The 13,146-nt window shown below is 28.9% G+C and overlaps 1 protein-coding gene across 1 annotated transcript in view; it reads right to left on the bottom strand.

The window, feature by feature from the left end:
* Positions 1 to 7,705: 7,705 nt before the first annotated feature.
* RPS6KA5 (ribosomal protein S6 kinase A5) overlaps positions 7,706 to 13,146 on the bottom strand; it is a 204,657-nt gene continuing 199,216 nt past the window's right edge. The window contains exon 17 of the mRNA XM_051977407.1: positions 7,706 to 12,980. Within this exon, the coding sequence (XP_051833367.1) occupies positions 12,744 to 12,980 (237 nt within the window). The 3' untranslated portion in view covers positions 7,706 to 12,743. The remainder of the gene's footprint in view (positions 12,981 to 13,146) is intronic.

The following is a 13,146-nucleotide window of genomic DNA, read 5'->3' as shown; positions in this document are numbered from 1 at the left end:
TTGTATTTTAGGCCAGTTATAGAAGAAAATATTTCAGTACAAAACTAATAAAAATGTAAAAAAATTTCAGTTTTTTAATCTTAGTGATTTAGAGCTAGAAAGGACCTCAGAACTAACTACTCCACCCTCTACATTTTGTTTAAAACTTCCACAGTAATAACGAACCAGATTCAATATTTAGGAATTTCTTGAATGTAAAGTATGCTACAAATACTATCAGTAAGATTAGTAAGATTATTAATTAGGTCATTCATGTGGTCCTCTATAATAAAATCAATTAACTTTTTAAAAAGTCTTTTAAAAAAACAAAAAAGTCATGTTCTACAAACTGGCTACAATGCAATATTGTAAACATCCAAAACAAAATTTACTACAGATTTATAATTTAAACATATCCGATGAATATAAATATTAAATATTAATTTAATTTTGAATATTACTATTTTAATAACTGCCTGAAACAGCTATCAGTTTAATTGATACAATTCATCTTGGTAGAAATCTTTCTTAAAATAGGTGCTTTTCAATACAAAGTAAATAATACCATAAATGTCTTCTGTCAATGAAATATTTGGTTCTTCCTTTTTCTGGCTGTTAAACCCCTGATATATTTGTGAGAGAAGGAAATGGCAGATACAATTACCTTCATTTTGCAGGTAAGGAAACTGAACAGACAAGTTAAGGGATTTGCCAAAGGTCATACTGTTAATGGTAGAATAAGGAATACAAAGGAGTTTCTCCTAATACTGAGCCTAAAGTACTAAACATTAGAACACCCTGCTTTTCTCATCATAACATTATCAGGAATATTCAAAGAATTGTCATTATAAAATATCCCATGTTGTAAATCTGGTCCTAACTCAAACCAGGGAACAATGGAGAAAGAGTTAATGAAAAAAAACATTTTGGGAAGTAACCTTTTGTCCCTTTTAAAAGACAAACTTTTTTTTTTTTTTTTAAATAAAGTGGATACTGCTAATCACCTTTAAATCAGCACACACTTGAAATCTAAACAAAGGCAAAGATTTTCTATTAGTGAACTGGAAATTTTATCACAATTTGTGCCTTTATAAGGCTTGCTACTAAACTCTACCTTTCACCTTTGAAACAAATTGTACCCCAATTTTCTGAGCGTTCATTTAAAAATAAAACAGAACACATTGAGTTATTCTAGAAACACACAGTAATTATTCATTTTGTTAAGCTTAGAAATGTGAATTTGAAGATGAAGATACATTATCAAGACCATATTATTAGGAGATGATGCCTCAACTAGAATTTCATTCAAAACTGTTTATTAGATTTATGGCCTAAAACTAGATTTATGGATAATCAAAGTAGTGTGTACTGGATCTTAAAAGGAAGCTGTGTTTTACTTAAACACAGACACATAGACACACACATTTTAGATGCCCATTAAAATGGAAATCCACTTCTTTAACAAATTTAGAAGTGTTTTCAAAGTTCCAGATTAATTTGAACATCATAAATTTACTTATTCTTGATGTGGTGGGTGTATAAAGCAACAACAGAAGGTTAAGACTATTTTACTATTCTCCACAGAAAGAAATTTATCTTAAAAATAAATTCTTTTTAAAAAAATTTTTTTTTATTGTAGCTTTTAATTTACACGATATATGCATGGGTAATTTTTTAGCACTGAACCTTGCAAAACCTTCTGTTCTAACTTTTCCTCTCCTTCTCCCCACCCCTCCCCTAGATGGCAGGTAGACCCATACATGTTAATATGTTAAAGTATATGTTAAATACAATATATGTTTACATACTCATACAGTTATTCAAAGTAAACTCCAATAGTTTTCAAATTAGGGGACATTAGTTATACACTATTTTTATGTTCTAAATAATTACTATCCTCATGATCAAATTATCCATTAAGTTTCCACAATGAAAAGAATTCACAATTCCTTTAGATTAGATTTGGAAAGACTGTTAGATGTATTTTCTAATTATACTTGAGAAAATGGGTATGAGGCTTTCAGCAAAGACATTTTTCTCTAATCTTTCAAAAAATATTGTAATTCTATGGTGGCTTAAAGACTTAAAAATGAAAACAAAAACAAATCATGACATATGTATGTGGCCATATATAGCATACTCTATTTCAACATTGGTTTTGCTTTTTTTCAGAATAGGTCCAGAAAGTATTTATTTTATACACAAAATAAAATCTGTGCCATTTTAAATGTGGTACATTCATAGACTGTCAAGAGCTAGAAGGGCTGTTCTAGATAACATACCTTCATTTTACATTCTTAACAGGTAAAGCTGAGAAAGTCAAATAATTGAACTATTATAACCAGGTCAGGTAGATGTAATTCCACATTTTGAATAAATTTGATTCCAAGACTTTCTTTTTCTAATAGATATTTGCATTATTTACTCAAAATAATATTTTGTCCTTAATATTTTCATGATAATGTATCTATTGGCTATTTATGACTGCTTCACCAAGAAACAGGATAAAAGGCGTATAGGTTTTAAAAAGTTAGTTAGTTAGTTCCATTAAGGTTTAGTCTTAATATTGGTGAAGAATTCCATTGATAGTAAACTAGTAATTGGAGAAAATTTCACTATATTTTAAAAAACAGAACAAAATGAAGATTAATCAAATATTTAAAATCATTTGTAAAATATGAAAAGATTATTTAAATTTTTTCATTTCTTTCTTTTTCAAAGTCAAGACTTCTGATTTCATCTGTGTGAGGAACTCTCAGTGAGACATTTATAATCTCTCTTATGGCCTTTTGGAAATCATTGTGTATTTACAGGTTTAATTTCTTCCCTTTGATGAAACATAATTTTTACTCTGATGTATATTTTTAATAAAGTTAGGATTAATATGGCTGACTGCCTAACAATATTTTCATTCAAAGATCACTTGTACTAAAAAGATATGTAAAAGTATGCTGCTATAAATAAATGAGAATTAGGTAATAGGTCCCAACTGATAACCTGAATACTCTTAAAATATAGGATTCTTCACAAATGATAGCTATTCTTTAAAATGCCTAAAATGATTTTTTCCCCAAAGCCAGATACATCATTTAGATGTTTAAATTCTCTTATTTAATTTCTATTATTTTGAAGTACAGGTTATTATAATTTAATGCCTTTAACACAGCCATTTAGAAATAAAAAATTTCTAGATGTGTTTAAAAAAAATCTTGATTTTCGAGTGAGAGAGAAAGAAACATACGCATTTTTTCCCAGAACATAGCATGAAACTATTACAAATGTTAACTACTAAAGATTTTCTTCCTGTATATCACAAAACATGCATCCAGTTTGAAATGTGTTCAGAGACTTAACAGATTTTAAAATTGTATATGCCTAAACCAACAAATTTTAAACTTATTTTTCCATTAAATTTATCATTAAAATCTTTTTGAATCTTTCTGCAAGTTTATATATTTGTAATAACTTTCTAACAGCAAAACAGTAATATTGAGTTCAAAATAAAATATTTATGTACATATAGCTATAGAAAGGATAGACAATCACTTTTTTAATAAAAAATCCAGAAAACTCATACTTGATTATTTTATATAGAAGTACACCTAAAATATATGTGTATATGTGTGTGTGTGTATGTGTGTGTGGGTGTTATATATTTACATATTAGAAATGGTGATTCAACAAAATATAAATTCCATTAAGTACAAAGCAATGTTTTTTTAGCTTATAATTTAGCTTATAATGATAATTTTTACTAATGATGTAACAATATATGATGTTCCATAAATAATAGACTGACTTTACTTTAAATGTTTTAAGGAAATATATTGTGTATTTGCCATGAAATATTTTAAAAACATTTACCATTTAAATTTTGTAAAAATTTCTGAATTTATATCCTACACAAATGAAGATTTTATATAAAATAATGAATAATATTAATTTTTTATAAAATCATTTTAAAGTACATACAAGGCCTAAATAATTTTCTTCAAATCTCTATAGCTTTTCCCATTAACAATAGCCAGATTTCATTTATTATCTCAATCAGTCAACAAAATAATTTGTTATTTTTACTGAAATGCTAATATAAATAAAATTGTACCTAATGGGTATAAGAACATTTAGGATAAAGAAGATAAATTTTTTGCTAAATATGACGTTGGAGTAAAGAAAGAAAATATAAAGGTAGAAAAATTATAAAATTGTGAATAGCAGTGTTTCAAGAATTTCTAAAAAGTCCAGCATTTCTTTTATTTCACCTGTATATTTGATATTAAAAAAAAAAAACCTATTGCAGATGATTTTTAGATGAATGAAATAACATTTCAGAGATACTGACATAAAACACACACAAACCTGTTTTATAGGAAAACCTATTGTAGGAGATTTGAGAAAAGTGCTATTTTAATAATATGTCTCTGAATCTAGGGAATCATCTTAGCTTCTCCTTTGTTAGAGATCCACACAAATGATTTAGCATTGCAGTAGAGGTAACAGTTTTCTTAAACTAGAGGTAGCCCCCTTTATAGTATATACTATAATTTGTTACTGCTCAAAAGCCCAGAGAAACAAATGTTTTTTTCAAAAGAGAAATATACATTTTCTTAAAACAAAACAAAACTGAATTCTACCTGTAGCAGAGGAATTCTCCCAATGTTAGCAGTATTTATTTTTAAAACACTTGATGCTTTATCAAAGAAAGGTGGAGGTGGATATTCTTTGAATACTATATATTGAATTTGATTGCATCTTAATAGATATAACTTCACCCACAAAGTAGCTTTTAACTATTAAAAGGGAACTACTTTAGGAAGGCTAGTAACAGGTGGCTGAGAGTTTTAAAGGTGACTTTAGTATAAGCCTTATTCCTATTGTGCAACTGAGATAATTTTCCAGTACTACCACTAGAAGTGCAAACAAACTACAAACTGTTTTGCTTTTAGAAGACAGAATTATTCCACTGAATAACATTTTTTATTAGAAAGAAATAATGATCAAAAGAAAAAAAATCCATATTTTATATCTGCCAAGAAAAGTGGTAGTAACTCTTAAATTCCAAAATTTTATTTTTTCTCCTGTCACAGCAAATTTTAGATTCTGGAATACCAAGCAACAGTAAGCCCTTAAAGCTTTTTCTAAATAGTTTCATAGTTTATTAAAAAAAAAAAAAGGCATTAAGTTATAAACTGAAGTCAAAATGGAAAGCCACTGTCAGAATTTTTTTTTACCTCTGGGTTTGGCTTCTTTGAAAGGTGCTAAATTTCTTATTTATAATTTCAACCTTTGGTATTTGATTTTAAAAAGTCAATTAAAATACTATAAAATGAGATGATTTTATGATGTAGATACCTGCTTGGGGAATTAATCTGCTCATCATAAGCCTCAGTTATCTCAGTAGCACAGAATGTCGAATTAGAAGGAAACTCAGAAATAATTTGGTTTACCTCCAAATCTATATAATGAAGCCTTTCTATAACATTCCTGAGAAGTGATTATACAATTCTTACTCAAAAAGTGAGGAGTACCAATACATTTTAGTCACTGATGGGATGCATTGTATTCCAAACAACAAAAGTTTTGTGGTCATCTACTAGTAACAATTAATTCTAGTCCATTTGTTTCTCAATTTGAAGTTGTATAACATAACCATATGAAAAAAGGCAAGACTTTTCTGTTGGTACTTTCTGAATGTGTAGATGTGTAAAATCCTAAACAACTGTATATTCCCATAGAAAAACACAGATAGCACCAAGTAACCTCTTTGAAATAACAGCACTTGTTAAGTACAGTGCTTTCTGAACAGATATTTTAAAAAATTACACAGTTACTATTTCCTACACTGTCCTAAAACAAAATTGATATCTGACACATCAATCATGATGATTAAAATGATAGTCCCTAGATAAATAGATTTATAGTTCCCCTGGTTTAATTTGCATTGATTTTAGTGTTAGTAAAGTGAGTGGGGAGAAGGACTGTTTAAATGTCTCCTCTCAGAAGATAATCCCTTTCTTGGGCCTATATAGAAATTGTAAGTAGCTCTTATATACTCATGTCTTTTTTAATTTTAATTTTTTTGTTGAGGTAATTGGGGTTAAGTGACTTACCCAGGGTCACATACTAGGACATGTTAAATGTCTGAGGTCAAATTTGAACTCAGGTCCCCCTGACTTCAGGGCTGGTGCTCTATCCACCACACCAACTAGTTGCCCCTATATTCATGTCTTTTTAAAAATTAAATTTAATTTCATGGTTTTGAGGCAATAGCTAACTAAAGTTCTCAGAATAGGATAATAAGTTCAAAACCATTTTGGAGTCTCCCTGTGCAGCGGGAGAACTGTTCGGTTCTGCAAATGTGTATTGTATCTAGGATATACTGCAACATATTTAACATATATAGGACTGCTTGCCATCTTGGGGGGGGGGAGGAGGGAGGGAGAGGAAAAAACGAAACATAAGTGATTGCAAGGGATAATGCTGTGTAAAAATTATCCTGGCATGGATTCTGTCAATACAAAGTTATTATTAAATAAAATTAAATTAAAAAAAAACATTTTGGAAAACTGCCATTTTTAATTTCATGATAACTTTTTTTTTGTCTCTAACGTTATTCACTTATCCACATACAAGTTATAATTTCTATTCCAAGATTTTTAATTCCGTAACTCAAGAAATGGACTTTCTAATATCTGGCATTGTGATTCAATCAGAAGGCAGCAAGAAGTGGAAAATATATTACAGTGAAATATCAGGACAGTCAAGTTAAAGTGTATGTGGCACAAATTGAAAATGTGTGTGAGAGGGTAGAAAAAGAGAAAATGCACTCAGAAATTTGAAAAAATCAACTAACAAATGTGGTTTTAAAAATGATGATGGATATGTTTATTCTTAATTATTAATGTGTTCTAGGAGGCACAAAAAACTCTTTCATTCAACCATTTCTTTTTATGTCTTGCTAAGACATAAGGAATGGAGAAGTTTACTTAAAATCACATTCTCATCATTCATTAAGGTTGCGGGAAAATTTACATAGTTATATAGAATAAAATTATAGTAATTTAAAATGTATTCTTTTAAAATTAATTTTAAAAAGCAATGATTAAGAAAATATAGAGCTTTAAATAGAAGTTTAAAGGCACTCATTATATCAAATTAAAATTCTAAATGACTTAAAATTTCTGTTTTTCTCATTTGGTTTTCTATCCTACCTTTTTTTTCCCTTAAATTCATAAAATAAGCAATATTTTAAGAAAAAAAGACTAAATTTGGGGATTGCAACAAAAACAGCTTTTCAGCAAAATAGCACCTATATACATATATACATATATATATATTTCTCTGCTTATTTATCAAAACAAAAACTATTCTACACTTTAATTTTAATTTTACTTTATTTTGTATTTATGATACATGTAAAAATAATCTATCCAGATTCACTGTGGAACCTGAACAATCATGAATATCAAAGTATCAGTTAGAATGGGGGAAATGTCTGTTTTCAAAATCCAAAATTTATATTATTACTTAAAAAAATTAAAATTGTCACAAGTTACAATAATAGCAACAACAATGATAAAAAGCATCATATAATTAGCCACTAAAAATCTAAATTATTACTAAGCTAATCTTTTGCCTTGAAATAAAATGTAGTCAGAAATGTCAAAAGTACCCAAGTATTCCTTAGTGGGATTAAAAAATAATCATGAAACAGGTCACTTTAAACTCTTTGGAGAAAATGGTTTATTAAAGCTTTATGGAGTATTTAAAAAAAAAAACTATGATAAATACTACTACAAAGCAACATCTATTTGTGGGGAAAAGATTGAGACAACCTCTTTGCAGCAAACAAAGATGTTCAACTTCTTATTGTGAAAAATTAAGAACTAGGATATTATTCATGTAAAATCAAATATTACTTCTTCAATCATGTAATTCAATATACATTTGGGGGCTAAATCTAAAATGAATTTAAAATGAATATGAATTAAAAAAAAGAAAACTCATTAACTTTAGGAAGTGATCTAAAAAGAAAATTGATATTTGGTGAGGTGACAGATTTTGTAACAATCAAATACAATGCACAGAAAAGGGCCTTAATAACAAAAGAAAATTAACAAAATATAAAATACTATTGCCACAGTGTCTAGACATGTAGAAATAAATTAAACACATTTGACCTACTCTATACCAAGTCAATCACTTAAAAAAAAAAAGCATTCCATCAACATGTTCAAATCGATAACATTCTTTTTCAGTCATGATAAACCAGAAATGTTCAATTTTTAGTAGTAAGAGCCTTCTTTTTTTTAATACATGTTGCTTTCACATACTAATCTGGATTCTTACATATATTGTCATGAAAAATAGAAAGCAAAATCACAGGGATCAACTATTTTTTTGTTAATATCTTCAACTTTGCACAGGTAGGAAGAAGTGAAGGGTTTCGGAAACAGCTTTTATTAACTGTACTTATTGTCGTCTATCCACACATCCCTTTTTTTTTTTTTTCTGGAACGGTATCAAATTCAAGGAGAAAAGTGTGCTTTTAAAAAACTGAGATTTTTGAAAGAATTATACCTCTTAACATGACTTAAGTTTTTGGTTCAAAAATATGTTCACCTCAACTCCAACAGAAGCAATATACAGTACAATGGGAGCTGGCCAATTTCTAAGAGATTCATGAAACAGTATAGACAAACAACTTTAGACAAGGAAATAAACTGCAATGGCAAGCACCTAGCTAAAAATACAACTGGGAGCAAATAAATGAAAAGAAGGAAGTAGGTCAGAAGGAATTACCTGCTTTAGCTCAAAAGAAAAACATTACAGAACATGACTGAAATTAGGCTTGTGAACTGCTCTTATGAAAAAATTGTTCCTTTCTCCTTGAAATCCATATCTAAAAGTACTTTTTAAAGAAACCATCTTTTGGGGGACATATCCTTTGTTTCTTAAAAAATATCACATTTTGAGGTGAACTTGATTAGGAAAATGAATAGCTGAATAAAACTTACAAGATAGTTGCAGAGACTTTTTTCTTTGGGTTAAGAATATTTACAGTATCATACTTAATCAATATTTCTTTCTCTATGTTAATTTTTCCATTGCATGAGCTGTAGCAATTTAAAAATTGCTCTTATTAAAATTCTTGATTCAATAACTTTCTGCTATATTAATTTTTTAAGAGTTGTTTCCCTAAAGAACAAGACATACATGTGAAGGATATGTTTAATTATCACAAGGAAATATTTGATTTAGAAACATAACTTTTCCAAATTTATAAAAAAAATTTTAAATGAAAAAATATTTGATAACACTATAACAGAATTAATTCACAATTATTTTTGCCATAATTTAAGTGGCTTGCCATAAATAATTTTAATTGTTTAGGAATTAGTGATTATTAGGAATTGGATTACATAAACCTCTTCTCTTATTTCCAGTCAAGAGAAGACTATACTGAAAATATATCTGGATAATAGAAATGAACAATAAATTAGAAATTATCTCCCAATAAAAACCTTTTTCCTAGTGAATGTCTAAATAGCTAACTGAAAGAAGTGAACAAGAATATATTAAATCGAAGTTATGTTCTCATAAAATAATATCTGAGAATATTTTTAAAAATAATGTGACATTCAAAATAGATTTTATAATTCTTTGATAAATAAAAAGTTATTGCAATTTTACTAGTCTTTTAAAATAATTTCTCATACAGTTAAAATGCATTCATTATGTAATCATTTTAGAAACATCAGGAGTATTAAAATTAAGACTAATTTCAAGTGGAAATACAACTAATACTGGAATTCAAGACAGACATATTGGGATGTGCATTAACTGTTTCAGGAAAATAAGTACATAATTTACTAACTTACTCTCTCTGAGGTGTGACCCATATTTCTTAGGTAACCTAGGGAGTTAATGCATTTCAGAATATCATATATATTTACTCACCAAAAAGAATCTCATCTTATGGATAAAGATGGACTCTGGAGAATCATAATTTCTAGCAAGCTAAAAAAAAAATCTTTCCTTTCTTAGTTCTTTCCTTTAGTATCATTTTTATTCATATCTCAATCACTAGCATTAAGATTCAAAAGAAAACAGAACCCCATTAACTAGAACTTACAGAATGGGCCAAGTCACATATTCCCCAAATAAGCACATTCATACAGTAAAAATGCTGTGGGAGGTGGCAGTAGTGGACTTGGGTAGAGTTATAGTGTGGTACATTCAGTCCCATCTGCCACACTAATGGTATAAAAGTATTCATATATTTCTTTTTGGTCATATGCATTTTCATTATCTATTGATAAAGACAACAATCATTTCATCTTAACATTTTGCATGCATACAATTTTTTCTATTTTAATAACCTGAAAGCATCAATTTCAAAATGTAATTTATTTTACATTATAAAAGTCTGAATCCAAATTGAAATGGTGTTAATTATAAAAACATATCATGTTAAATAGTGACCTTTTGGCATTTATAATTAGGGGAAGAATTCTGAAAAGGGAAGCATCACTATGGACTTAATTTAAAGCTTTCTCAGAGTTAATTCTTGATTAAGAGATGGTTTCTTAGTTTGTGGTTTAACGGAACCTTTTCTTCCTCATTAATTCTGCCTTTTTTTGTTATTTTATTTCTTATAAGCTTTTCCATCAGAGGAAATCAGAGAAAAGAAGAAATGAAAATTATATCTATCAAAATGTTCACTTTAAACTAGCATCAACCATACTACCAATAGCATATTGTTTGAAATTTTTTCTTAACCATTTCCCTTATATAAGAAATTCTTTTAAGTCTGTACAGCAATTGCATTATTTACTAAAAACTTACTCATAGAATAACATTTGCTATTAATGGAAATTTTAATTAATATTAAAAAGTTATGTTTCATTTGCATATTTTATGAACTGTTTGTAGACTGTAGTAATTCATTCTAGATTTTCTCATCATTACCTTAAATACCTAGTGCACAAATAACAGTCCCTGACTCAATAAGAATTATGAAACCAATGGGCTCTTCCAAAAATAGAAAAAATTACTCTTAATAATCATTAAGAAGAAAATGCGAATAAAATTTATATCAACATTTTGAAAATATCAATATTGGCCATTTAATTCCCAATGACATCAATTACATATTGATTTAATATTAAATATATTACTACATAAACAGTGCAATATTTCAGTATTCACATCAGGCTAAAGTTAATGCTGCTATTATCTTTGATGTTATTATTAAGAAAATAATAAATAAAGTAAGTTCATGCCCAAATCCTTTCCCAAATACTCAAAAGGTTATCATTGATTTAAAACCACAAAACAAATGTTAGCCTGGCTTTGTTACGTATAATTCCTGTAAACATGGCTAATTTTGATTTTTAGAGTCCTTACAACTCCCTGTGATTTCTATGAAATAAAATCTAACTACAATTCATATAACCTTTTTGTGTGTGTTTGGTTTTTTTGCATAGGGAATGGATTTATTTACTTTAAAATGCAGCAAGCTCTTAATGAAACTTCTTAGACAAAGAATTAGCACTTAAGATTTCCATATGAGTTCAGAACTTGAGCAATTAAAAGTGCTCTGCATAAGTTTATAAAATGTTTTTCATATTTAAAAGTTAACAATTGAAATGTTTCAAAACAAATCACATTTATGATGCTAAAATAATTATATACATAATAAACTACCACAGGAGGAAATCCCTCCCTGTAGCACAACACAGTGTACAGTTATGAAGCACAGTGTTTAGTAAAATTTCCCTTTAGTTTATCCTCACATCAGTGCATAAGTGGCTTATGATTTAACCATATAGCCAGGCCTATTCTATTTGTTGCATCCAAAGTAGAAAAGAGATGTGAGGAGTAATTTAAAGTAGATAATGGAAAAAATGGTTAAAATACAGTACATGTGCTATAAGCTGTGCACTTTATAAAACAGCTTGCTTCCTTTTGTAACACTCCTTCATAAAGTGCAATATGACTTAGAAAAGAGATAAATGTACCCTAATGTTTTTCAATCACCATTAAAATAAATTGCTAGGAAAGAGCAGTGTGTAGTTAAAAATGTACATAGATCAACATGCATTTCATAAGGATTCCAAATACATACCAAGGGATCTTATGTTTTTGAATCCTTTTTAGAAAAAGATTTACATTTATATGTTATTATCTGTAACTGTTAATTAGAAACAGTAAGTTAAAACCTTCCCTCAAGAAACAAATGTATTTAATGCATTAGGTTCATCACAAAATCCTTATGAAAAATCAGACATTCTCACTGGTAAGTCATTGAGCACAGGTTGCAAAGTTTTCTTTTATACCCCATACCATCCAAAATGAAAACAAATGGTTATCTTAGGACAGGCCAATCTGTTAGCAGTCATCTAAAAAAACTGAAGACATATTTTGTAAGCAGCTCAAAGCTAACCAGTTGAGGAAAACCTCTAGTTAAATTTACAGAAAGCTTTGCTCTTTCAAAAAAAGTACTGTTGAGATTATTCTTGATTTCCAAACAGTGTTAACACTAGCTCTATTCACAGTAATAAACTGTGTCCAGAATAACTGGACAAGGACAAACCAAATAGATTATTTAAAAGAAATCCATTAAAAGGCAGAATTTAAATGAGAGCAAGATGACATGGCAGGTATTTTTTTTTTTTTAAATCAATAGACATCACTCAATTCTAAGCCAAGGGAAGTAAAGGTGCAGTGTATCACCAATTCCATCCCACCACTGTTATTCTTCAGTCAGAGAACTGGAAGATGGTTTCTGGATTATTGCTATCAGGATTACTTGGCTGTAGTGTCTTTGTTGGTGTTGTTTTACCATGAGAATGAGAGGAAGAAGAGTGAGAACTTTCACTTGAACTGCTGCGGGTCTCCGTACTTGTGCTGGTTTTCTTCATTTTCCTTCTCTTTGCAAGAGGAGCCTTATCAACATTCTGAAGGCAGAATCCCTCCCTCTTATACTTGTTAAAGGCCTATTAGGAATAAAAATGATCTATATTAGAGTAAGAATATATTCATATTTTAAATTCCACCAACAAGTCGTGACTTCTTGTAATAAGAGCCAACATTTTGGCATTCCCTCCTACCTGACTGGGTGATGGGCCCAGAGTCAGGAAGACCAGAGTTCATATCTGGCCT

This window comes from Antechinus flavipes, chromosome 2, assembly GCF_016432865.1.
Source record: "Antechinus flavipes isolate AdamAnt ecotype Samford, QLD, Australia chromosome 2, AdamAnt_v2, whole genome shotgun sequence".
NCBI classification, from domain to species: Eukaryota; Metazoa; Chordata; class Mammalia; order Dasyuromorphia; family Dasyuridae; genus Antechinus; species Antechinus flavipes.
This window is presented reverse-complemented; position numbering and strand designations above follow the sequence as displayed.